Source organism: Pelophylax lessonae, assembly GCF_965119305.1.
Source record: "Pelophylax lessonae genome assembly, chromosome: 9".
In the NCBI taxonomy this organism is placed as follows: domain Eukaryota; kingdom Metazoa; phylum Chordata; class Amphibia; order Anura; family Ranidae; genus Pelophylax; species Pelophylax lessonae.
The window spans coordinates 53905261-53932243 of NC_138776.1; the positions used below are offsets into that span (position 1 = coordinate 53905261).

Genomic DNA, 26983 nt, shown 5'->3' on the forward strand with positions numbered 1-26983 from the left:
ATCCAATTGAAAATCTGTGGGGTGATCTGAAGAGGGCTGTGCACTGGCGATGCCATCGCAATCATACCGATTTGGAGTTTTTGCAAAGAAGAGTGGGCAAATATTGTCAAGTCAAGATGTGCCATGCTGATAGACTCATACCCAACAAGACTGAGTGCTGTAATGAAATCAAAAGGTGCTTCAACAGAGTATTAGTTTAAGGGTGTTCACACTTATGCAACCATATTATAGTTTTTTATTTTTACTTTTATAGTTCACATTAAAGGTAGAACATGTTGAAATGGTTTCTTTGTCTCTTTTTTTTCATCACAGAAACCCGACATTTTAACAGGGGTGTGAATACTTTTTATATCCACTGTATGTATGTGTGTATATACAGTATCTCACAAAAGTGAGTACACTTCATGTGACAACACCGAAGAAATGACACTTTGCTACAATGTAAAGTAGTGAGTGTACAGCTTGTATAACAGTGTAAATTTTCTGTCCCCTTAAAATAACTCAACACACAGCCATTAATGTCGAAACCGCTGGCAGTACACCCCTAAGTGAAAATGTCCAAATTGGGCCCAAATTGTCAATATTTTGTGTGGCCATCATTATTTTCCAGCACTGCCCTAACCCTCTTGGGCACGGAGTTCACCAGAGCTTCAAAGGTTGCCACTGGAGTCCTCTTCCATTCCTGGTGGATGTTAGAGACCTTGCGCTCCTCCACCTTCCATTTGAGAGTGCCCCACAGATGCTCAATAGGATTTAGGTCTGGAGACATGCTTGGCCAGTCCATCACCTTTACCCTCAGCTTCTTTAGCAAGGCAGTGGTCGTCTTGGTGTGTTTGGGGCCGTTATCATGTTGGAATACTGCCCTGTGGCCCATTCTCTGAAGGGAGGAGATCATGCTCTGCTCCAGTATGTCACAGTACATGTTGGCATTCATGGTTTCCTCAATGAACTGTAGCTCCCCAGTGCTGGCAGCACTCATGCAGTCCCAGACCATGACATTCCCACCACCATGCTTGACTGTAGGCAAGACACACTTGTCTTTGTACTCCTCACCTGGTTGCCGCCACACGCGCTTGACACCATCCGAACAATAAAAGTTTATCTTGGTCTCATCAGACCACAGGCTATGGTTCCAGTAATCCATGTCCTTAGTCTGCTTGTCTTCAGCAAACTGTTTGCGGGCTCCGTTGTGCATCATCTTTAGAAGAAGCTTCCTTCAGGGACGACAGCCATGCAGACCAATTTGATGCAGTGTATGGCCTGAGCACTGACAGGCTGACCCCCTTCAACCTCTGCCGCAATGCTGGCAGCACCCATACGTCTATTTCCCAAAGACAACCTCTGGATATGACGCTGAGCATGTGCACTCAACTTCTTTGTTGGACCATGGCGAGGCCTGTTCTGAGTGGAACCTGTCCTGTTAAACTGCTGTATGGTCTTGGCCACCATGCAGCTTAATTTCAGGGTCTTGGCAATCTTCTTATAGCCTAGGCCATCTTTATGTAGAGCAAAAATTCTTTTTTTCAGATCCTCAGAGAGTTCTTTTCCATGAGGTGCCATGTTGAACTTCCAGTGACCAGTATGAGAGAGTGAGAGCGATAACACCAAATTTAACACACCTGCTCCCCATTCACACTTGAGAGCTTGTAACACTAACAAGTCACATGACACCGGGGAGGGAAAATGGCCAATTGGGCCCAATTTGGACATTGTCACTAAGGGGTGTACTCACTTTTGTTGGCAACGGTTTAGACATGAATGGCTGTGTGTTGAGTTATTTTGAGGGGACATCAAATTTACACTGTTATACAAGCTGTACACTCACTACTGTACATTGTAGCAAAGTGTTATTTCTTCAGCGTTGTCACATGTAAAGATATAATAAAATATTTACAAAAATGTGAGGGGTGTACTCACTTTTGTGAGATACTGTACATATTTGTGATGTACTTTCTCTGATCTGTTCTAATGGATCGTGCTGAAATGATTGTCAGGCGTGATTATTTTTAGGGAGACTGTAGGGAGCACTTAAAGTGTTTGTGAATGATCACCTTGTAAAAGAACCCATTCGGTTTAAAATAGAAATGAAAGGCAAAACATTTGTGTATAGATATAAAAAAACATTAAAATTACCCTTTTTTTTTACCTTTTTTTTTTATAATTGATCACATTCCCTCTATTCCCAGCTGCATGAGAGCTGGAGAGAGGAGAAGCAACAGTACATTGAGCTTCCCAGTGAATGACTGTGCAGGGTGGGCATGTCTGTACATGACTGATCATTGGAGGAGAGCAGGCTGAGTTCCCAGAATAGCTAGAGAATTGACCACACGGTCTTCTTCTGCCTAGTGTGGTCAGTTTGCAAGCAGAGGGACTGGCAGGAACACCAGGGATTTCACACAAAGGAAGCAGTACAAAGAGAACAGGAGACTTTCTCATACAAGTACATGGTACAGCAGCCACATATCAGGAATATGAAATGTTAGGGTTACAAACAATTTATTAGTGAATGAACTGCATGGGTAGTGATCTCTTGTAGTCTATTGTAATGTGTCCCCAGTGTTTGACAGTCTCCTGCAGTATGTTCCCAGTCTCCAGCCACACTGATATGTCTGCAAATTTTAAACCATCACCTGTATCAGGCAGGCGGTCGTTAACCATCTTCCATAGTGTCAGGGAACCATGAACCAGACGTACAACAACATATAAGTGAAAATAAGAAGCTTTATTGAAAATCAAGCTGTAAAGCAAAAGTCCAAACGGATGGCAAAACTGAAGCAGAGTCTTTGCGAAGCCAGAGGTCAGGAGCCAGGAGGGTAGTCAGACGAAGCCGGGATCAGGAACCAGCAGGGTAGTCAGACGAAGCCAGGATCAGGAACCAGCAGGGTAGTCAGACGAAGCCAGGATCAGGAACCAGCAGGGTAATCAGACGAAGCCAGGATCAGGAACCAGAAGCAGCAGCAGTCTTAGAAGCATGTGAACACAGGAGGACCAAGCAAGGAACTGAAGCCACAGACCTCCTATATATATGAGCTAGGCATCCAGCTCCTCCCAGTGGGAAGGAGGAGCCGCAGAGTGGGAGGTTACAAGAAACCCAGAAACCAAGATGGCCGCCAGCACATGTCAAACGAAGGAGAACAGCAAGAAGGTAAGACCATGACAGTACCTCCCCCTCAAGGGCCCCTCCTCCGCGGAGTAAAGAACGGTTTCTGAGGGAAGCGTGCGTGGAAGGCACGGAGCAAGGCAGGAGCATGGACATCTGCGGAGGGAACCCAGGAACGCTCCTCTGGACCATAACCACGCCAATGAACCAAAAACTGCACCCGACCGCGGACCAGGCGTGAGTCCAGGATATTGCTCACCTCATACTCCTCACGATTGCCCACTTGGACCGGACGAGGCCGAGGAACCGAGGAAGTGAAACGATTACACACCAGTGGCTTCAACAGGGAGACATGAAACACGTTGGAGATCCGCATGCCAGGAGGAAGCGCAAGGGCATAGGCTACCGGGTTTACCCTGCGAAGCACTCGGAAGGGACCAACAAAGCGAGGCGCCAGCTTGGGAGTGGGCACTCGAAGGTTGAGGTTGCGGGTGGACAACCATACACGGTCTCCGGCCTGGTAGGAAGGAGCAGGCGCTCGTCTGCGATCAGCCTGGAGTCTCTGGCGCTGCGCAGAGACCTCAAGGGACTTCTGGATCTGTACCCAAGAAGCACGTAGGACAGAAAGGTGATCCTCCACAGCCGGAATATCCTGGGGAGAGAATACCTCCGGTAACACGGCAGGTTGGAACCCATAATTGGCCATGAAGGGAGACGTCCCAGAGGAAGAGTTCACCGCCGTGTTCCTGGCAAACTCAGCCCAAGGCAGGAGGTCAACCCAATTGTCTTGGTGATCGGAGACATAGCAACGAAGGAATTGCTCCAAGGCCTGATTGGATCGTTCTGCGGCCCCATTGGACTGAGGGTGGTAGGCCGAGGAGAAGGAGAGATGAATCCCCAACTGGGAGCAAAAGGCGTGCCAGAACCTGGACACAAACTGACTCCCCCGATCCGACACAATCTCCTTGGGCAAACCGTGCAACCGGAAAACCTCCCTGGCAAAAATCGTGGCCAACTCCTGTGCAGAGGGTAACTTCTTGAGAGGAACACAGTGGCACATTTTGGAAAACCGATCCACAATCATGAGAATGACCGTATGGCCTCGGGATGCAGGGAGGTCCACAATGAAATCCATCCCCAGGTGTGACCATGGGCGCTCCCCGGTGGCTATGGGTTGCAGAAGGCCCAACGGAAGGTGCCGAGGGGACTTACTCTGGGCACAAACGGAGCATGCCGCTACATATGCGGCGATGTCGGAACGTAGGGAAGGCCACCAGAACAGACGTGAAACAGCCCAGGACAGCTGATTCTTTCCAGGATGCCCCGCGGTCTTGGAGTTATGGTAGGTTCGCAACAACCGAGTGCGCAACTCCTCAGGCACAAAACATCTGCCGTTGGGTCTCCCAGAGGGAGCACCAGATTGAGCCGCCAAAATCTGCTCACCCAGGGGAGAGGTCAGGCTGGTGCGAATGGCGGCCAGGATCTGATTCGGAGGTATGACCGAAGTCGGAATCGACTCCTCCCTGGACAGGTCGGAGTACTGCCGTGATAAGGCATCCGCCCTGATGTTCTTGGAACCGGGTAGGTAGGAGACCACGTAATTAAAACGTGACAAGAACAGAGCCCATCTGGCCTGACGTGGTGTCAATCTCTTGGCCTCAGAAAGGTAGGTCAGATTCTTGTGGTCCGTCAGGATGAGGACCGGAACCACCGAACCCTCGAGCAAGTGCCTCCATTCTTTAAGGGCCTGCACGATGGCCAATAACTCCCTGTCACCAATCTGATAGTTGCACTCCGCGGAAGACAGTTTCCGGGAGTAAAACCCACAAGGAAGCAGAGGACCCTCTGGTGTTCTACGCTGAGACAGAAGGGCGCCTACTCCCGTCTCAGACGCGTCCACCTCGAGGACAAAGGGCAACCCAGGGTTGGGATGCGACAGAATCGGAGCCGACACAAAGGCGGACTTTAGAGCCTCAAAAGCTCGGATGGCCTCGAGCGGCCAGACCTGGGAATTACTGCCCTTCCTGGTCAGATCCGTGAGAGGCTTGGCTAGCATGGAAAAGTCCCTGATGAACTTCCGATAATAATTGGCGAAGCCCAAAAAGCGCTGCAGGGAGCGAAGACCACTGGGCTGGGGCCACTGTAAGACAGCCGAAACCTTCTCAGGATCCATGGAGAACCCCTCAGCGGAAATGATGTAACCTAAGAAGGTTACCTGGGATCGGTGAAATTCGCATTTCTCAAGCTTACCGAACAGCTTGTTCTCTCGTAACCGTTGCAACACTCGTCTGACATCCAGAATGTGGGTCTCCATGGATTCAGAATATACCAAGATGTCATCCAAATAGACCACCACACACTGCTGCAACAGGTCACGGAAAACATTGTTGATGAATTCCTGAAAGACTGCGGGCGCATTGCACAACCCAAAGGGCATAACCAAGGATTCATAATGACCGGTCCTGGTGTTAAACGCGGTCTTCCACTCATCGCCCGCCTTGATCCTTACGAGGTTATATGCCGCCCTCAGGTCGAGTTTGGTAAAGACCGTGGCCCCTTTAAGGCGATCGAACAGCTCGGAAATCAAGGGTATCGGGTAAGCGTTCTTGATCGTGATGCGATTGAGACCCCTGTAATCGATGCAAGGCCTCAACTCACCGCCCCTATTTTTCACAAAGAAAAATCCAGCCCCTGCCGGGGACGAGGATTTGCGAATGTGTCCGCGTGAAAGCGCCTCCTTCACGTACTCCTCCATGGCCTCATTCTCCGCTACCGACAGTGGATAGACCTTGCCACGAGGAGAAACGGCACCAGGTTGTAACTCGATGGCACAATCGTATGGGCGGTGCGGAGGTAGGGCAACCGCGCGCACCTTATCGAATACATCCCGGTACTCCTCGTATTCAGGAGGCAACAGAGAGTCCGAGGAAGTACACAGCAACTTGACAGGCCCATGGATGCAACTAGCCCCACACTGTGGTGACCACGAGAGGATCTCGGCCGATCTCCAATCGAAAGTCGGATTATGCTTCTGGAGCCAGGGGTACCCCAAGACCACCGAGTAGTGTGGAGACGAAATAACCTGGAAGCAGACCGACTCTCTGTGAACGGCACCAATGGCTATCCCCACTGGAAGGGTCTCATGAGTCACGTGTGGCGGCAGAAGGGGTATGCCGTCTATCGCCTCAAGAGCCAGTGGAGAACCTCAGGCCTGCAGAGGAATGGAATTGGCGGCAGCGAACACACTATCAATGAACAAACCACCAGCACCAGAGTCCACCAACGCCTGGGTCGTCACTGAGCCCCCGACCCAGGAGAGGACAACAGTGATCAGTGATTTGTCAACACGGGAAACCGGGGACGAGGAGACTCCACCCAAGATCTGCCCCCGACAGGATCTCAGGTGCGAGCGTTTCCCGGACGGTTCGGACATGCCAACCGAAAATGCCCACCGAGACCACAGTACATGCATCGGCCCTCGCGTCTCCGGAGTACCCTCTCCCCCTCGGACAGGCGAGCAAAGCCCAGCTGCATGGGTTCATCCCCAGGAGGCGTGGGAGGAGAGGGAGGCACGGGTGGGACAACAAAGGTAGGCGCCAATCTGTTAGGAGGCCTCCGCAGACTCTCCTTAAAGGAAGGTCTCTCCCTGAGTCTGGTGTCAATCAAAATCAGGAAAGAAATAAGAGACTCGAGCTCCACTGGTAGGTCCTTAGCTGCAACCTCATCCTTCAAGGCATCCGAGAGACCATGAGAGAAAGCAGCGACCAGAGCCTCATTATTCCAGCCCACCTCTGCTGCCAGGGTACGAAACTCAATGGCGTATTCAGCTACGGATCGTGAACCCTGTCTGATGGACATAAGGAGCTTCGCAGCAGAGGCAGCACGAGCCGGCACATCGAATACCCTCCAAAGAGAAGCAACAAAACCGGAAAACTCGGCAACCACCGGATTGTTGTTCTCCTATAAAGGGCTGGCCCAGGCCAAGGCCTTGTCCGAGAGCAGCGAAATTAAGAAGCCCACCTTTGATCTCTCAGTAGGAAAGGCATGTGGCAGCAACTCGAAATAAATGCCCACCTGGTTAAGGAAACCTCGGCACTGAGTTGGCTCTCCCCCAAAGCGCTGTGGAAGGGGGGCAGAACCGGTCATACCCCGAAACACCGCAGGCGCAACAACAGGTGTCGGGGTAGACTCTGGCGCAACAACCGGAGCGGCAGTAGGAGCGGGCCCAGGAGCGACAACCGACCCATCGGCAACGGGAGCGAAATGAGCTGTGCGTTCAAGCAGGATTTGCAACGCCACGGCGAACTGACCCAACAGGTGATCCTGCTGATCAAGTCTGGCAACCAGCGTGGGTAGCGAGGATGGCCCTGTACCGTCAAAATTCATGGCTTGGTCCTAATGTCAGGGAACCATGAACCAGACGTACAACAACATATAAGTGAAAATAAGAAGCTTTATTGAAAATCAAGCTGTAAAGCAAAAGTCCAAACGGATGGCAAAACTGAAGCAGAGTCTTTGCGAAGCCAGAGGTCAGGAGCCAGGAGGGTAGTCAGACGAAGCCGGGATCAGGAACCAGCAGGGTAGTCAGACGAAGCCAGGATCAGGAACCAGCAGGGTAGTCAGACGAAGCCAGGATCAGGAACCAGCAGGGTAATCAGACGAAGCCAGGATCAGGAACCAGAAGCAGCAGCAGTCTTAGAAGCATGTGAACACAGGAGGACCAAGCAAGGAACTGAAGCCACAGACCTCCTATATATATGAGCTAGGCATCCAGCTCCTCCCAGTGGGAAGGAGGAGCCGCAGAGTGGGAGGTTACAAGAAACCCAGAAACCAAGATGGCCGCCAGCACATGTCAAACGAAGGAGAACAGCAAGAAGGTAAGACCATGACACATAGTATGTCCAGTCTCTGACAGTTTTTTCTTAGCGATACATACACTGAGCGTGTGGCCGTTTGGTGATGCCAGGAGCCACACATGAGGCCCTGTAAACATAAACAAAAAGAAGGACGCACCAGCCTAGCGCATTATCCTCAGTAGGCTTTTATTGGTAAAATATTAAAAAGTGGCTACTCACAAACATGCGATGTAAACCAGCATATCAACTCCATCGAACAACGTCCATGATGTAAGAGTCCAATGTCTCGTAAAGGTGAAAGGCTAACGCGTTTCGAGGCGTGCCTCTTCCTCAGAGCCTGAGGCCCCCTATATAAAGTAAGATGACCACCTTTGGGTTAGAACTTATGAGAATGTTTTATTGTTGTCTGTGCTTTTTTGTCCTGGTGACCACTGCACCATGAGTGTTTTGTATGGCTGTCACAGGGACAGGAAATGAGGAAAAATCATTTTCAACAAATCCTCCAGGTTTTTTACTTTGGTGGTGAACGTGTCCATTTTTGAATCCCTGTCTGTGACCCCACAGGGAAGATCTCTTCTAATTTTTTTGTATGGTAACTATGGCAGGAAGTAAAGGAAATCTCTTCTTTAGGAATGATAAAAACCTGACTCATAGCCAAAACCCGGAAGTTCTTCCTGCTATGTCCACCAAAAATGTTTTACTTTAATATTTTAAAAACCTTCTAGTTGGGGGTGTCTATTTCTGCCATTTATGTGTAGCATAGTAATTTTCTTTTAGGACCTTTTCCCCGCTTGTTTGCACCCCCCCCTTCAAATGCCACATTTGGCACTTTCGCGGGGAGGGGTAAACGGGTACCTGGTTTTGACAGGTACGCGCTCCCACTTCCTGGAAAGATTGTTGCACGGCGATCTACGCCATGTCTGGCCCCTCCTCCTCTCCCCCACTGCCTTGTGGGACTTGTGTGTGTCCCAGAAGATGGTGAGACCATTCAGAAAGTGCAGTGTGACTTGCACATGGCTTCAGTGCCAGTTTCCCTTACTTGCAATGCGCCTGCAACCGAAACCGATGGACGAATCTGCTTAAGGTCCGACATCACGGGATACCTGGAAAGGTAAGTGCCCTTATATTAAAAATCAGCAGCTACAGTATTTGTAGCTGCTGACTTTTATTTATTTTTTCTCCAGACTGGAACTCCGCTTTAAGCAGAGGCCGGGTGGCTCTCCTCCTAGAACAGGAACCCTGCTCTCTGAGGTTTTAAACTATTTATGAACTCCCCAACCACCATCTGAGCATACCTCCCCAGGGATCGGCTGGAGCTACATAAATATTCAGGCTGCTCATTTGACCCTCCCACCCACTATATCCTGGAAATCTCCAGAAGACAGGGGGGAGCAATCAAACCTTCAGCCTGCAGAGCCCAGAGCAGCCTAAAACAATCACATGCGGCTCTGCTGCCACAGAACTAAATTTGCCTACCCTTACTAGCAGTTTATCGAGGAGGGTGCTACAAAGTGGTTAGCAATGCATGTTCATTGAGAAGGTGCATTAGGGTGGCATTCAGAATGCACCACATCACACCAACACACCTTACCACAGCACAATAGTGTAAATGGGGCCAGAGGCAATCTAGTGCTTTGCACTGATGTGTGTTATAATTCACATCAAGGCAGCCCATTTATTATAAGACTTCCAATGCATTACAATTAAGGATAATATGCATGTAACTTTTTTACAGCAATGCTGCGCACCACGATGCATGTTATGGTGCGGTACATCGTGCAATGCACTCTACTGTACAATCCATTAGAGCTAGTCCATTGTGAGGCAGTGCGGCAATATTTTATCGAATGTTGTCTCAGTGCACGTGTGAATGGGTCTTTAATGTTCATCCCCCCGGTAGAGGTCTCTGGATTCTGCTCGGACAATAACGCTTTTACTGAAACAATTCCCTCCCCAGGTGTATTTCTATGTCTTGGTTTAATTGGGACTCTCTAAAGATCTTTGATTGTAGAGCTGTAACCTCAACTTCCTCTTCTTGTTTTCCAGCCCCAACGCCGTCCTGCGGTTGCGGTTTAATCACTTTGCCACGGAGTGCAGCTGGGACCACATGTACGTCTATGACGGAGACTCCATATACTCCCCTCTGATCGCAGTACTCAGGTGAGCCAGCATGTTGTGTTGAGTAAACTCCATCCTGCTATCCAGACAGGATATTTTCAGATATCAAAGTTTCAGAGCAGGAATCTGTACAATTCCCGCTCTAAAACATTCCATCGTGGGTATGGCACATTGTAATTCTAACAAGTTTCAGGGGCTGAAGGAAAAGGTGTCCTAGCATCTTACAAGACGAGAAGCTCAGCAGTGGAAAATCGCTTATTTATAGTAAATTGGGCAGGCTAGAGGTGACATGGTGACTGGAGAGTTGTATTACAATATTGCATAATGTACAAGTAGGTATAGGCCAACTACAGTAGGTAGCACATTTGTATTATTCAATTGTTACAAAAGAAACTGTTTAGGTGGATTTTACCATTACCACATTAAGACACAAATTTAAAATATTCTTAAAAGCCCTCACTGGACCCCACCAATCTTAACAACATACGCCGCATCTCCTTACTCCCCTTTTCCTCCAAACTCCTTGACCGTCTGATCTACAACCGACTGAGCGTCCCCTGACTGAGAACAAACTTCTTGATCCCCTTCAGTCTGGATTTTGCCCTCAACACTCCACGGAAACTGCTCAACTCAAACCCACAAGCAATCTACTAACAGCTAAAACCAATGGACATTATTCTGTACTCCTAAGCCTGGACCTCTCTGCTGCCTTTGAACTATGGACCACTACCTCCTCCTCAAAAAACTCCACTCCTTTGGTCTCTGTGACTATACTCTTTGCTGGTGCTCATCCTACCTATCCCACCGCACTTTGAGTGTCACTTACAATTCTACTCCCTCTTCTCTTCCTTTCTCTGTTGGGGTTCCCCAGGCTTCTGTTCTTGGACCTCTACTATTCTCAATATACACTTCCTCCCTGGGTCAGTTGATTGCCTTCCTTGGCTTTCAATACCATTTCTATGCTGATGACACCCAAATCTAAACCAAATTTACCGTGTAGGTAGGCCCATACCCCAAATATACATATACAAAGGAAAAAGTAGGGGCTTTTAGGGCCACTTGGGAGAAGGAGGACCAAAAACAACCATATAAAATAAATTCATTTTATTAGTCTAAAACAATATACAAAATTAAGGGACACCAGGGAAAGAGTCCCATACAACAATAACAGGGTAAAAGGTGCAGTACAGAAATATGTTTCCTATACAAGGAAATATGGAATACTTCATGCAGATGTTAATGCAAGTCTCTGATGACACTCGGTTTGAGGGTCCCAATAAGCCAACGCGTTTCGCATAAGGCTTCGTCAGGGCCAGAGAGACCGAACAAGACCGATATTTCTAGCTGCGTGCAAAGATAAGAGTGGCAGGATAGAACACAGGGTCCCTATATCCAGATGTAGAATTCAAGTGGCTGCTATCAGTGCCAACAGTTATATTTATTAGATCCTCAGATGGTTAAATAAATCTCCATACATCCATATAATAATGGCTTTCCTTTTATGTAGCAAAATCAGTGGCACCGTAACTCCTTAATTTTGTAGTAGGCTCAAGTAGCCTTAGAAAGCGCTCATCCGAATGCTAACCCTCATATCAAATGTGGTAGGTGCCAGCGGGATGGAGATATATACTCAATATTATCCCATACAGGGTCGAGGCAGGAAGGTCAAAAAATATATAGCAGTCATGGGCACCATCTGTCCATGGCTGAAGCTCTCATCAAGAAGAGAAAGCCTCCTGCGTGGTAATCCTCTGTGTATCATTTCTGTACTGCATCTTTTACCCTATTTGTTATTGTTGTATGGGACTCTTTCCCTGGTGTACCTTAATTTTGTATATTGTTTTAGACTAATAAAATTAATTTATTTTATATGGTTGTTTTTGGTCCTCCTTCTTCCAAGTGGCCCTAAAAGCCCCTACTTTTTCTCTCTTTTGCTTTGGACACCCAAATCTATCTCTCTATCTAAGCTCACTCCATCAGTCTCCTCATGTATAACTAATTTACTAACATACATATCTGTCTGGATGTCACTCCACTTCCTCAAACTCAATCTATCCAAAACTGAGCTCATAATATTTCCTCCCCGATGTGCCCCTTCCCCTGATTTTTCTGTCAAAATCAACGCCTCAACTACCAACCTTTCCCCGCACACCAAGGTTTTTAGGTGTAATCCTGGACTATGAACTATCCTTTCGGCCCCACATCCAATCAATGTCCAAAGCTTGCCACCTCAAACTCTACAACATCTCCGAGATACACCCCTTCCTAACCAATGACACCAAAAAGCTTCCAATTCACTCCCTGGTTATCTTTCACCTCGACTTCTGCAATTCCCCCCTCACTGGATTACCTTTACATAGACTATCCCCCCCCTCAGTCCCTTATGGCAACCACTCACCCAAAAAATTACATTCACATACTAACAATAACATACAAAGCCTTATACAACTTGGCCCCCAGCTACATCACTAACCTAGTCACAAAATATCAACCAGACCGCTCTCATCGGTCCTCCCAAGACCTCCTGCTCTAAAGCTCCCTCATCACCTCCTCCCATGCTTGCCTCCAGGACTTCTTCAGAGCCTCTCCCATCCTCTGGAACTCCCTACCCCAATCTGTCTGATTATCTCTTACTCTATCCACTTTCAGATGATCCCTGAAAACTCATCTCTTCAAAAAAGGCCTATCCCGCCCCCACCTACACCCTCCAATTAGTTTCTTAATTTGCCCATACCCCACAGTTTTTACTTTTTGTATCTCTTGACCCTCCCTCTTAGAAATTCCTGCTTGTTAGAGCTTACAATCTGATTCCTTCTGTAGTAAACTATGTTGTAGTTGTACTGTCTGCCCTTGGTGTCACTGAGCTAGCTCTAGAACGTGGCATAGGTCTGTTAATCATAAGAGCGGCCAAACAGAATAACAGCATTTCAGCCTACATTGTACATATTAAATGCTCTTTCTTAGTTCGTTGGGCAAGTTGCAACCATTATACCTGCTCCCCATTCACACCTGGGACCTTGTAACGCTAACTAGTCACATAACACCAGGGAGGGAAAATTGCTAATTGGGCCCAATTTTGACATTTTCACTTAGGGGTGTACTCACTTTCTAACGTATTGTTACATAGTAGGTGAGGTTGAATAAAGACAACAGTCCATCCAGTTCAACCTGTGTAGGTGTGTGTGGCTGTAATCATCTCACATAGCCCGTAATGTCATGATCCTTGAGATGTAAGTCTAAGAGTCTTTTCAAAGCCACCATACTACCCGCAGAAACCACCTCTTGTGGTAGAGAATTCCACAATCTTGTAGCCCTAACAGTAAAGAACCCTCCTCGTTGCCTGAGGTTAAAACGTTTCTCCTCTAATCGCATTGTATGTCCTCGAGTCCTCATGCAATTCCTTCAAATGAACAGCTTATTTTCTAAGCTGAGATCCCCATTAAGATATTTATAAATTGCTATCATGTCCCCCAATGTCCACATTGTCATTCAGCTTTGAAAATTCAAAAAACACATTGAAACAAAAATAACTAACCTATGCTAAGTATAAAAACCTCAACGCCCTCTAAATAAAGAAAAAAGTAGCTCGCTCTTTCTTTACATTTGCTTATTATTTTAGGCAGCTCAGTATGTGAAATGAAGAGATTTTGCTTCAGAATTGGTAGTTTCCCAATGACATTTTTCTAAAATGACTCCACTTTTCGCTATTGATCCACGGCCCAGGTGTGGAGGCTTCTGAGACAATCATGGAGGTATCTGGCATACATGCAGACATTTCCAATGCCTGCTTTTCTTCATGTAATCACGAGGGGCGTTCAAATCATAATGGTGTCACTATACTGTCTGAGTGACATGACAGAAATATTCGGCTTCCAACCTGCTTTATACATACTATTGCAAACCTAATTTGATCTTTCGGCTATTGTGGAGCAGACGTCACACTGGATTGCCTGACATGTATTTACAATTCTCTACGTAATATGTAATGAACATTTTACATATTCATATTTGCTCAATAATAGGAAAACATGAGTCAGTTTATGTGTTGTCAGTCATGATTTTTAGGCAGGTTATCTGACCGCTGAGATTCGACATATGAGATTAACTCTTGTGTTCTATACACGGGCCAATCCCCAGTACTGTGATTCAGTACCATTGTGTGTGTCCTAATCCCCCTAGTCCTTCTACCAGCAGTCATGCCCCTGTTATCCGCTTGGTGGCGTCTGTTCGAGCCGCGGCTGAGTTTGGAGATAATGAGGAGAGAAGCCGGTGCCACGTGTCGGTATTGATTCGTGCAGCACGGATGTGTCCCCAGGTGTCTGCTAAGTAGGCCACAAAATCTAGCTATTCTCTGTGCGGCTCTGTATGCAGTTCATTATGTACTGAGAGGAGGATAATTATACCCAGAGTGGGTTACGCTGGGTGCACTGGCCATGAAAAGGCAGAAGACGCAGCTACTGAGACGCTACTTGGAGATCAGCTTGTACCCCAGAAACATGTTTTTATAGATCACTTGGCCTTCCCCTCTCCTGATCATATTTTCCTTTTGTCGTCATTGCACTCACCCTTAAATTCTGTCTTTTATACATTTTAGATCTTCTTTTTTTAATTACTCCTTATAAATAAAAAGGAAAAGAAAATATATCTTTTTTAAATCACATTTTTTTGAAAGCTTTAATCGTCTACATACAGAGAAAAAAAACCCCAACTGTACAAGTGTAAAAAAATAAAAGCAAACGCCGTTCCCTCCCACTCTCCCAACCCACCCCTAGGTCCCCAAACATAGGAGACTGAAACCCCACTACAAACATTTTTTTTAAATTTATCTAGTATTTAAGATAATGGCAGAAAAAAAAAGTGGTCCATTAAGTTTGTCCTTTTGTACTTTTTTTTCTCTTTTAGTTTTATATTATAATGTTCCTTGCTAGATTCGGCTTGTGTAATTATATTTTCTTCTTATTGTTGTTATAATTAAAGAGATCTATAGCGCTGTCATCTCCTGTGGCGCTGTATGGCGCAACTGAAATAACAAGGGTAATAATAGATAATACAAACGCATAAAACATTTCCAGGGAGAAGTACATACAGTTGTGTAGTAAAATATAAACAATAATACCAATATACAGTGGAGGGAGTACAAATGTAAAAAATAAAACCCTCAATATTTGTGTATTTATTTTTTTAAATGAAAACATAATTGCATATTATATTTGATTGGATTTTAGCTTTAAAATATTCTTCTAGGCAGGGACTTCCGAAGGAAGAACGTCTTGTTTTTGCAATAGTGTTATGGCTTGTACTGTATCTGAACATGTAGAATGCCTTAATGAACACAATATCTCTTTTCTTGTCACTTTTCTCAATCTTTTTCTCTATTTCTGACCACCCCTGTTTTCTCTTAATACTCCCACACCCTTCTTTTCCTTTTTTCCTCCCTTATTTCCTTTCCTCTCCTTTCCTTCTTCCCACCCTCCCCTTTTTTTTGTTCCTCTGCTCTCCTCTTCATCTCCTATTCCTTTTCTTCTCCCCTTCCTCTTCTTCTCCCCTTTCTCTTCTCCTCTTCTCCTCCTCTCCCTCTTCTTCTTCTCATCCTCTTCCTCTCCCTCTCCTCCTTCTTCTCATCCTCTCCGTCTTCTTTTCCTCTTCTCCTCCTCTCCTCTCCTCTTCTTCCTATCCTCTCCTTTTTCTCTCCTCTTCCTCTCTTCCTTCTCCTCCTCATTCTCGCCTTCTCCTCATTCTCTCCCTTTGCTTTTCCTCTTCCTCTCTTCCTCTCCCCTTCCCCTACCCTTCCTCTCCTCCTCATCTTCCTCCCCTCCTCTTTCTTCTCTCCCTCCCTTCTTCCTTTCCTCTTCCTCACCTTTTCATGTCCTTTCCCTCTCCATGCCTCTTCCTCTTATTTTGTTCTCTTTTTTTTCTCCTTTGCTTCTCCTCCCCTCTTCCTCTCCTGTCTACTCCCTCTACCTTTCCTCTTCTTCTCTTCTCATCTCTTCTCTTCGTCCTTTCCTCTCCCCTTCTTCGTGTCCTTTCCTCTCCCCTTCTTCGTGTCCTTTCCTCTCCCCTTCTTCGTGTCCTTTCCTCTCCCCTTCTTTGTGTCCTTTCCTCTCCTCCTCTTCGTCTCCTCTCCGCTTCTTCTTCTCTTCTCTTATTTGTGTCCTCTCCTCTTCGTCTCCTCTCCTCTTCTTCCTCATCGTGTCCTGTCCTCTCCTTTTCTCCCTTTCTCTTTTCCCTTGCTCCTTCCTTATTGTCCACCCCCCTCCTTGTCCCTCTGTTAGTGGTCTGATTGTCCCAGAGGCAGCAGGGAATGAGACCGTCCCAGAGGTTGTCACCACGTCCGGATACGCATTGCTTCACTTTTTCAGCGACGCTGCTTACAACTTGACCGGCTTCAATATCTTCTACTCGTATGTATATGCGGTTGGATCCCCATTGGGATATTGATGGATGAATGATCTATTATAATTATAATAAAACTATGAATTTTTTATCCTATGACCTTTTTTGTCTGATTTTCCTCTTCTTTCTGTTCAGCATTAACTCTTGTCCGAACAATTGCTCAGGACATGGCAAGTGCACAACGAGCAGCTCAGTTCCTGGAAGAGTATACTGTGAATGTGACAAGTACTGGAAGGGTGAAGCCTGTGACATGCCCTATTGCAAGAACAACTGTGGCAGCCCTGACCATGGATACTGTGACCTGACGGGGGAGAAGCTGTGTGTGTGCAACGACAGCTGGCAAGGTACACCTTTCCTGAAGCTCTGCAGGGGCGGGTCTTCTCTTGTGTATGCTGAGCAGACTCCTATTTTGTTACACACATATTCTAACTTGGGCACTTTCAGTGCAGCAGAGGTACTGTGTTGTCAGGGCAAACATGAAGTTATGAACTCACTCGATTTCTGGAAGATGAGCAAGTATATTTTTGCATTTATAGAAATTATATATCAAAATCCTTTTAATGTTCTATACTTAACAGACTAAAAGGGAGTCAAATCAGTTCATTAGTAGAGTTCAGATACACTTTTAAAACTGAGTTTGATCAAAATATATGCTGTTTTTTGGAAAATTTGGTTCAAAGATTCTAATATTTTATTGTCTAATTTTATCTGCAATCCATGATCTTTAAAAAAAATACCAGCACCAAATCCTAGTGGACTCTGCGCTAATGCAATCAAAAAACAACAAAGGGATATCAAGAAAAATTATATCAAGAAATGTTAAGTAAACCAACTTTAAAAATGTGTATGTGTAACCAATATCATGGTCAAGATAGCTGATTCCGCTAATATTCACAAGCCGATACATGAAACATATACACAGTACATAAATGTGTAACGCTATCCTTTTAAGAAAAGTGAATGTAATACAAACAAACCGTGTCAAGCCCAATCATAATATCAGTCCACCACACTGATTGTGAAATATTATGTAAAAGTCCACTAAAATTATATAATATGTAATAATCACTTCCTGTGACCACTTAAGTTCTCCAACACCCACTGAATTACCATCAGAGACACGCCTTAGCCGTCACCACCATTAAAAATATGCCTCTTACTGACTCCAGTGTCTCCTAATTATGGAGGTCACAAGTGCTCCTTCATATTATTAAGCAGATGGTAGGTGGCAAGGGAATCACTCCAACAGCCCTAAGTATTCCTGTTCATTTTGACACCAAATTTCAGTTTAGTTTTAGTCATAGTCTTTAAGTCGACTAAATACTAATGGGTTTAGTTAAATTGTAATGTATTATTTAAGCATTTTTTCTGGACAAACTCATTAAATACTCCTGGAGTAAAAATCTAATTGCATGTTATTATTTATGGTATTAGGGTTTGAACATGCACTGCAGACACAGATTTAGCCTTTGTCACATATAACCAGTGTTAATTTTGATGTAAATTTTTGATTTAGTTTTAGTCATAGTCTTTTGGCTTAAATTCCATTTTAGTTTTAGTCGTTCACTTCCGAGAATGCTCATGTTATATGTATCTCATCAAAGAAAGGGCCATACATGGAATAACCTTGTAAAATAAATCCAAATTTATTGTAAACATAATGTGCTCACAAAGCAGAAAATAAAAATAGAGCTCATTACATTGCGCCATACAGTGCACAAGCGCATTGAGGTCAGATTGCATGCCCCGCCCTGCGCGCGTTTTGTCAGAAATTACAACTTTAAGGGAAGCAGGAGTACGTATACTCTCTCCCACAGCAAGACTGCCACCACCGTGATCTCCAGTGGGAACCACAATCTGGATCGGAGCTGGCTAGTGAACTGTGAAGAAGTAGACTCTCAATATAACACCCAAATCAAAGCGTATTTTGGAAATCCAAATGAATAATTGCTAGGAATACATTTTTGATTTGTGTCCACCTTTTGCGTGGATGCAGGGCTCGGCAGAAAGCTGACAATCCACATTCGATTTCAGCCTCTAAGCCTCTAAATCCAAAGGCTGCTTATGACATAAAGGTTGATGTGTATGTACATGACCACACTGCCTACTGCAGACTGTGTGTGATCTGAGCCAACAACAGACCCACTCAAGTTCTGGCAATGAGCTGGAAATACTGGAATCGCACCTTTGTGCAGGTAACCTATACTATGTAACTTTGTTGGGGGCTATTATCTTGTGTGAAGGGTTACTTCAAATATGACAATTCTCTATACAAAAATATTAACTATAATAAAATAATATTGTGCTTTGGAATAGGAGGGAAAACTATTTTTTTTATCTTGGATCGGTTTTAGCTATCTGATATTGCAAAGGTAACTTAAAGGATAACTCCACTTTCGTGGGGAAAAAAAAATATCAAATAAAGAAAAAATAATATAGCGTATACAATTGTGACCCAAATCATATATTGTAATTGAATGGTATTAAAAATGACCTTTCCTTTTCAATCTGCAGCTGTTGTAATTTTCTGAAAATGCAACACAATATGGCTACCTGGAGGAGTTCTGTACACAGAATGTATACTGATCACACCCCAGAAACATAATTTCCAATTTCCGGCTCACCAATTTTACCAGAAGTCTGCACTAAGATACAAGTCAGATTTCTGGCATCCCCTGCAACAAAAATGTCATTTTTGGTGAGATATTCCCAATAGGAACACGTCTAAAGGGATGCAGGCCCAGCAGATTTCCTCATTAGAGCCCTGCAGCTGCCACAGCTGAAAGATAATTATGAAACCACTCCCATTTGACCCACTAAGCACAGAGGCACGGAAGAACAAAAAATGATTTCTTCAGAAAAACAAAAGGTAGGAATCTGCAACAAAGTTTGTTAAAATCCTTGCAATGTACAGAGATCACTCAGAGGGGAATGTTTTTTTCTCAACCAAAGTGGAGTTACACTTTAACCGCTTGCCAACCCCCACGCCGCAGATATACTGGGGCAGGCTGGCTTGGCTGCGCGAACCACCGTCCCTGTACAATGTTTCACGGGAGCATCACTGAAGGCGCGCGTCCGCCTCCATTAGGAAGCAGGGAAGCTGATCCACAGCCGCCGGCACCCGTGATCGGTCCCCACTAGTTTGTAGATGCAATAACTTTTGCGCAAACCAATCAAAATACGCTTACTGAAATTTTTATTTTTTTTTAACCAAAATATGAAGCAGAATACAAATTCACCTAAAAGGATGAAAAAAAATTGATTTTTACATTTTTTTTGGGAATGTTTTATAGCAGAAAGTGAAAAATGTTTTTTTTTTTTTTTTAAATTGTCGCTATTTTTTTGTTTATAGCGCAAAAAAGAAAAATCGCACAGGTGATCAAATACCATCAAAAGAAAGCTCTATTTGTGTGAAAAAAAGGACATCAATTTTATTAGGGTACAGTGTTGAATGCCCGCACAATTGTCAGTTAAATGAACGCATTGCCGAATCGCAAAAAAATGGCCTGGTCATTAAGGGGGCAAAACCTTCTGGTCCAGAAGTGGTTAAAGCTAAATGTGGTATTGCAGATGGGTTATTCTCCCTTTCAATCTGCAATTAGAAATGGTGCTGTTTATCTACATTGACTACTTTTTTTTAATGAATAGATTGTGAAAAATAACTGTCGCCTCCATCTCTTATCTGCTGCTGACCCCTAGTGGCTGAATTAGATTTTACACATGAAGCTGAGTTAGAAAATTTTATTCCAGAAATCAAACTGGATCTGTCACTTCTCCTGTAGGAGTAAAATTGAGAGTTTTTATTTCATTGTAATAGGGTTTTATTTCTGGATATTTCTACATTTTTTTTTTTTTTTTTACCATTTTGATTAAATGCTTTGGAGTTAATAGGGTAGGTGACATTAATTCATTATTAAACCATTCCCACGGGCACACCTATGCATACACCTGTGCGAAGTGTCATCTTGCCCCTATGGGATGCTCAGGTAGTCCCATTTATGTCCATTTGACAGCTGTGCAGGTGTGTGTCCCCAAGAACACACTGTCTGCAACCAATAGGGAGGTACAAGGCCTGGGTCCCATTGGGTCAGCAGAGGGGCTTTCACCTAGCAGGAACTGTCTGTGTACAGGCCCAAGTGCAGCATAATTCCAGTGGAAATGTGGTGCAAAGCACTGCTCTTGTAGGCAGTGAGCTGCCCGCTGATTTGTGGAGGGATAAAGATGCACGGTCATCTGGGACGGTGTGGGGGAAAGCTTGTATGGCTTCCAGGTGCCCAGTCTTCACTGGCAGGTTTGGGGGGCTGTATGGTGTCCATGCCCTCTATAAAAACAGGCATTAATTACAAGTATTCGGGGGCACAGGACGAATGCTTGTAATCAATGCCTGTTTTTTTTACTGGATTTGTAGGTACTTTTCTTTTTAATAAATCTTTTTTATTGGAGGATCTCTTTCATATTACTATGCTCTTCACTATCATTAATGAACAATTTGTGGTGGAAAGATCTGAAAAACATTTTTAAACCCTAATGCCTGGAGATTGCCTTGGAAGGGGATATACTCCCTACCTAGTGTGAGGGGTAAATGTCACTAAAGCAAGAATAAACCTAGATTAGGTCTCATCATCTGGTAAGAGGCCTAATATACCCATCCTGGAGTGGAGCACTAGCTGGTGATCACTTGAAACACTAAGGTATAGAACTGTGCACATGTTCTACAGTACCTTTATGATTGGGATTTGTTTACACCTTGGACTTTGCACTATAATAATTATTCTCTGCACAATTAGCACTGATAATATTAACTGCATTTTGAATAAGTGGATATGTTTGTTATGTATATTGAATGCATTTTTTTTGTTTCAATGTTATATGTACTTTAGTGTTATTAACCTACCTGGAATGCCCAGAAGTTCAAGGTGTTTAGTGCTCAGAGACTGGCCAAGGTAAGGAAGGCTGAAACCCGACCACCACTGAACAAGACACGTACTGTAAGTGGAAATGTCAAGACTGGGCCAAGAAATATCTGAAGATCGATTTTTGAAAGGTTTTATGGGCTGATGAGGAGAGTGACTCTTGATGGACCAGATGGATGGACCTGTTGCTGGATCAGAGCTCCACTTCGAATCAGACGCCAGCGAGGTGGAGATGGGGTACTAGTATGGGCTGATATTATTGAAGATAAGCAGGTTGGACCATCTCAGGTTAAAGATGGACTCAAAATAAACTCCCAAACCTACTGCCAGTTTTTAGAAGACACTTTCTTCAAGCAGTGGTACAGGAAAAAGTCTCCATCTTTCAAGAAGAACATGAAATTTATGAAAAACAATGCTCCATCGCATGCATGGAAGTACTCCACTGCGTAATTAGCCTGTAAAGGCCTTAAAGATGAAAGAATAATGACATCGCCTCCTTCCTCACCTGACCTAAACCCTATTGAGAACTTTTGGGTGTCCTGAATCTGCAGTAATGTTTCATGCCCTGACTGTCTGATTACCTTTCTGGTCTGTGTATCGGCTTTAGGGACCATGCTCTCACACCTGTGTTTATATGATCTTCTCTCAGCATGGCTCCACCCCAGCCTCTAACAGGAAACACTATAATAATCCGCACATTGCAAGCCAGCCTTGCCCAAGCAACAATTGTGTGAAGGCTTCCCTAAGTGTTTCTTGCCGTGTGCTCTACCTCTGATCTCTGTACCGACTTTGGCTTGTTCACCAGACCATCCCTGTCTGCTTGTTGCCCCGACCTTCGGCTTGTTCTCCAGATTATCCCTTGTGGCCTTGTACTGCTTCTTCCTCTCCATCCACCAGAGCCAGCTGTGAGCATGAGCTGGGAGACTCTGGGGGCCGTGACCTGGAGTCAGCTAAAGCCAAGTCCACCCTCACCATCAGAGACTCTGGTGAAAACCTGCTGGCTCTTAGACTCTGCGCCCTGGGGAATTTTATGCTCTAGTTCCCTGTCCAGGACTGTGGCTGCGATCCTGTGTAGCTGCTTCTCTGAACCATCGACCCTCTGCAGTCAGCCGTTGGGTCCACACCCTCTGTGGTGCGCTCTCCGTCATTTGCTCCCACAGGAAACACTGACAGTTTGCCCAGGCCAAGGACCCGGCTGATGTGCCTCTACCCCCAATGATCAGCTACAGGATATAATCCGTAAACTCGAAACCCAGGAATCTTATCAGACCCAGGTAATGCGATTCCTTCAGGATTTGGCCTCCCACTTTGAACAGCTTCAAGCCTCCTTAGGACCCCCAGTTCACCCACCCTTAATCGCAATCTGCTGCCATTCCTATTCTGGTCACAGTCGCAGCTGCAAATTCTTTGCATTTACCAGCTCCGTCCCGTTACTCTGGGGACTCCAAGGCCTGCAGGGGGTTCCTTAGCCAGAGCATCATTCATTCTGAACTCCAAAACTTCCCGTCTGATCGGGCAAAGGTAGCCTGTATTTCCCTCCTGTCTGGCGAGGCTTTACCCTGGGCTGCCCCTCTGTGGGAGAATAATTATCCAGTGGTTTCTAGCCTGTCTAACTTCTTGAAACTTTCAGAATATCTTCGAGGAACCGGGTCATGTCTCTTCAGTGGCCAGCGCCCTTTTATGTCTCCACCAAGAGTCTGCTTCAGTGGAACAGTATGCTCGTCATTTTAGTATACTAATTGCTGAGCTGAGCTGGAATAATGAGGCCTTAATTACAACTTTTTTACATGGCCTCTCTGACAGAGTGAAGGATGAATTAGTGGGAAGAACCATCCCCGCTGATCTGGACAATGTCATCTCCTTGTGTAACCAGATCGATATTCGCTTTCAGGAGAGGGCCCTAGAAAAAAAAGACGCCAGCACTCCTTGGCACTTAGTCAGCCTTAGCTCCCCTCTTTTGGACCCGTGGAGCATCCCCTGCCAGCTGAGGAACCTATGCAACTGGGCTGAACAAGGCTATCTTCCGAGGAATGTGCTAGGCGCTGAACTCTGGGTCTATGTTTCTATTGTGGGGGCAAAGGTAATTTTCGTGACACCTGCTCGCTTCATCTGGGAAATGCTCAGGTCTAATACATCTGAAAGGTGGAGTATTGGACCCAGAAATATCACATTCACCTTCTCACATCCTTCTTTCTGTGTTCCTCCATGTTGGTGCTTCCTCTCATTCGGTCTCTGCATATCTGGATTCCTGAGCCACTGGCAATTTTATGGACTGGGGAACTGCATCTTCCATGAAACATTCCCTTTCGCCCCTCACCACTCCACTGATTGATGGCACTGTTCTTCCAGGGGGCCCTATCCGCTTCCAGACCCTTCCTGTTAAGATGTCGGTTGGGGTACTCCACCAGGAGTGACTATCCTTCCTTATCCTACCCAAGGCCTCCACCCGTATCGTATTGGACCTTTCTTGGTTACAGCTCCATTCTCCACACATTGACTGGACTTCAGGGCAGATCCTGCCTTGGGGTACCTCTTGTTTCTCATCCTGCTTACTCAAGGTTGCCCTAAAGGAGAGGAATGTTGCCACCACATCAGTATGTTCTGCTGTTCCCGCTACATATAGCGATTTCTGGGCTGTGTTCTGCAAAAAATCAGTCGAGGTGCTTCCTCCTCATAGGTCCTTTGACTGTGCTTTTGACCTTGTTCCCAGAGCAACTCTGCCCCGGGGGTTGTACCTACCCCCTGTCCATCCCAGAGACCCAGGCCATGTCGGAGTATGTTGCTGAGAATCTAGAAAAAGGTTTATTCTGGAAATTCTCTTCGCCTGCAGGCTGGGACAATCAAAAATCTATACCCCTTACTCTTATTATCTGAATTGTTCGACAGATTGAAAGGTGCCTCTATTTTTACTAAGTTGGATCTCAGGGGTGCATACAATCTGATCCCGACACGGGAAGGCGATGAATGGAAAACAGCATTTAACACCAGAGATGGACATTACGAATACTTGGTTAGGCCCTTTGGTCTTTACAGGGAGTGCAGAATTATTAGGCAAATTAGTATTTTGACCACATCATCCTCTTTATGCATGTTGTCTTACTCCAAGCTGTATAGGCTCGAAAGCCTACTACCAATTAAGCATATTAGGTGATGTGCATCTCTGTAATGAGAAGGGGTGTGGTCTAATGACATCAACACCCTATATCAGGTGTGCATAATTATTAGGCAACTTCCTTTCCTTGGGCAAAATGGGTCAAAAGAAGGACTTGACAGGCTCAGAAAAGTCAAAAATAGTGAGATATCTTGCAGAGGGATGCAGCACTCTTAAAATTGCAAAGCCTCTGAAGCGTGATCATCGAACAATCGAGCATTTCATTCAAAATAGTCAACAGGGTCACAAGAAGCGTGTTGGAAAAACCAAGGCGCAAAATAACAGCCCATGAACTGAGAAAAGTCAAGCGTGCAGATGCCACTTGCCACCAGTTTGGCCTTATTTCAGAGCTGCAACATCACTGGAGTGCCCAAAAGCACAAGGTGTGCAATACTCGGAGACATGGCCAAGTAAAGAAAGGCTAAAAGACGACCACCACTGAACAAGACACACAAGCTGAAACGTCAAGACTGGGCCAAGAAATATCTCAAAACTGATTTTTCAAAGGTTTTATGGACTGATGAAATGAGAGTGAGTCTTGATGGGCCAGATGGATGGGCCCGTGGCTGGATTGGTAAAGGGCAGAGAGCTCCAGTCCGACTCGGGTTGAGGATGGAGTCAAGCTCAACTCCCAGTCCTACTGCCAGTATCTGGAAGACACCTTCTTCAAGCAGTGGTACAGGAAGAACTCTGCATCCTTCAAGAAAAACATGATTTTCATGCAGGACAATGCTCCATCACGCGCGTCCAAGTACTCCACAGCGTGGCTGGCAAGAAAGGGTATAAAAGAAGAAAAGCTAATGACATGGCCTCCTTGTTCACCTGATCTGAACCCCATTGAGAACCTGTGGTCCATCATCAAATGTGAGATTTACAAGGAGGGAAAACAGTACACCTCTCTGAACAGTGTCTGGGAGGCTGTGGTTGCTGCTGCACGCAATGTTGATGGTGAACAGATCAAAACACTGACAGAATCCATGGATGGCAGGCTTTTGAGTGTCCTTGCAAAGAAAGGTGGCTATATTGGTCACTGATTTGTTTTTGTTTTGTTTTTGAATGTCAGAAATGTATATTTGTGAATGTTGAGATGTTATATTGGTTTCACTGGTAAAAATAAATAATTGAAATGGGTATACTGTATATTTGATTTTTGTTAAGTTGCCTAATAATTATGCACAGTAATAGTCACCTGCACACACAGATATCCCCCTAAAATAGCTAAAACTAAAAACTACTTCCAAAAATAGTCAGCTTTGATATTAATGAGTTTTTTGGGTTCATTGAGAACATTGTTGTTGTTCAATAATAAAATTAATCCTCAAAAATACTCATTTGCCTAATAATTCTGCACTCCCTGTATAATGCCCCAGCTGTGTTCTAAAACTTTGTCAACAAAATCTTCAGAGATCTGCTATATCAATTTGTTGTCATCTATCTGGATGACATTCTCATCTTTTCTGAAAACCTGGTTGTTCACAGAAACCATGTCCAGATTGTACTCCAGCGCCTCATAGAGAATAATCTTTATGCCAAGTTAGAAAAGTGTTCTTTTGAATGTTCTGAGGTCCTATTTTAGGCTGTTTTGTCTTTCGTTTGAGTCTTCATATAATTCCTGGAAGGGTCTCGGCCATTATTAACTGGCCTCTCCCTGCCAGCCTCAAGGCGACACAACGCTTTCTTGGGTTCACAAATTATTACACGCAGTTTATTAGGAATTACTATTCCATTGCTGCGCCGATTATCGCCTTGACCAAGAAGGGTGCGAATGCCTAGGATTGGCCTTTAGAAGCTGTCTCTGCATTTCATGAATTAAACAGGCCTTTGTTTCTGCATCTCTCTTGAGGAGACCTAATCCTGTGAGCCATTCTTTATTGAAGTGGATGTTCTTCGACTGGGGTGGGAGCTATGCTTCTTCAATCCTTTGAGGGGAAACGTCAACCATGTGTGTTTTTTCTCCAAACAATTTTTCTCAGGCAGAGAAAAATTAGGCTTGCGGCGATTGGGAACTTCTTGCAATTAAATTGGCATTAGAGGAGTGGCGTCATCTCTTGGAGGGTTCCTCTTACTCCATAACAATTTTCACTGATCATAAAATCTGCAGTACTTACAGAATGGCAAACATCTGAATCCCAGACAGGCCAGGTGGAGTCTTTTTCTTTTCCCCTTTTAATTTCATGATTACGTACAAACCTGGTTCCTGCAACAGTCGGGCTGATGCACTCTCTAGGTCATTTGACACTCTAGATGAGGAGCCCACCTCTGAACCTGAAATGATCATTCCTACTTCATGCATTCTTGCCCATTTTACCACTCGGGAGTCAAAAATTCCTCCTGGCAAGACCTTAGTCCCCACTGAACTAAGTGTGAAAATTCTTTGTTGGGGACATGATTCCAAGGTGGCAGGTCATGCTAGATTCCTCTGATCCTTCCTTCTCATTAGTCGCCACTACTG

The 26983-nt window shown here is 45.1% G+C and overlaps 1 protein-coding gene across 1 annotated transcript in view; it reads left to right on the top strand.

Annotated features, from left to right (window-relative positions):
• Positions 1-26983, top strand: part of ATRNL1 (attractin like 1) — a 1075574-nt gene that overhangs the window by 182587 nt on the left and 866004 nt on the right. Inside the window, exons 3-5 of the mRNA XM_082267948.1 lie at positions 10003-10116; positions 16347-16475; positions 16603-16811. Of these exons, the coding sequence (XP_082124074.1) occupies positions 10003-10116; positions 16347-16475; positions 16603-16811 (452 nt within the window). The remainder of the gene's footprint in view (positions 1-10002; positions 10117-16346; positions 16476-16602; positions 16812-26983) is intronic.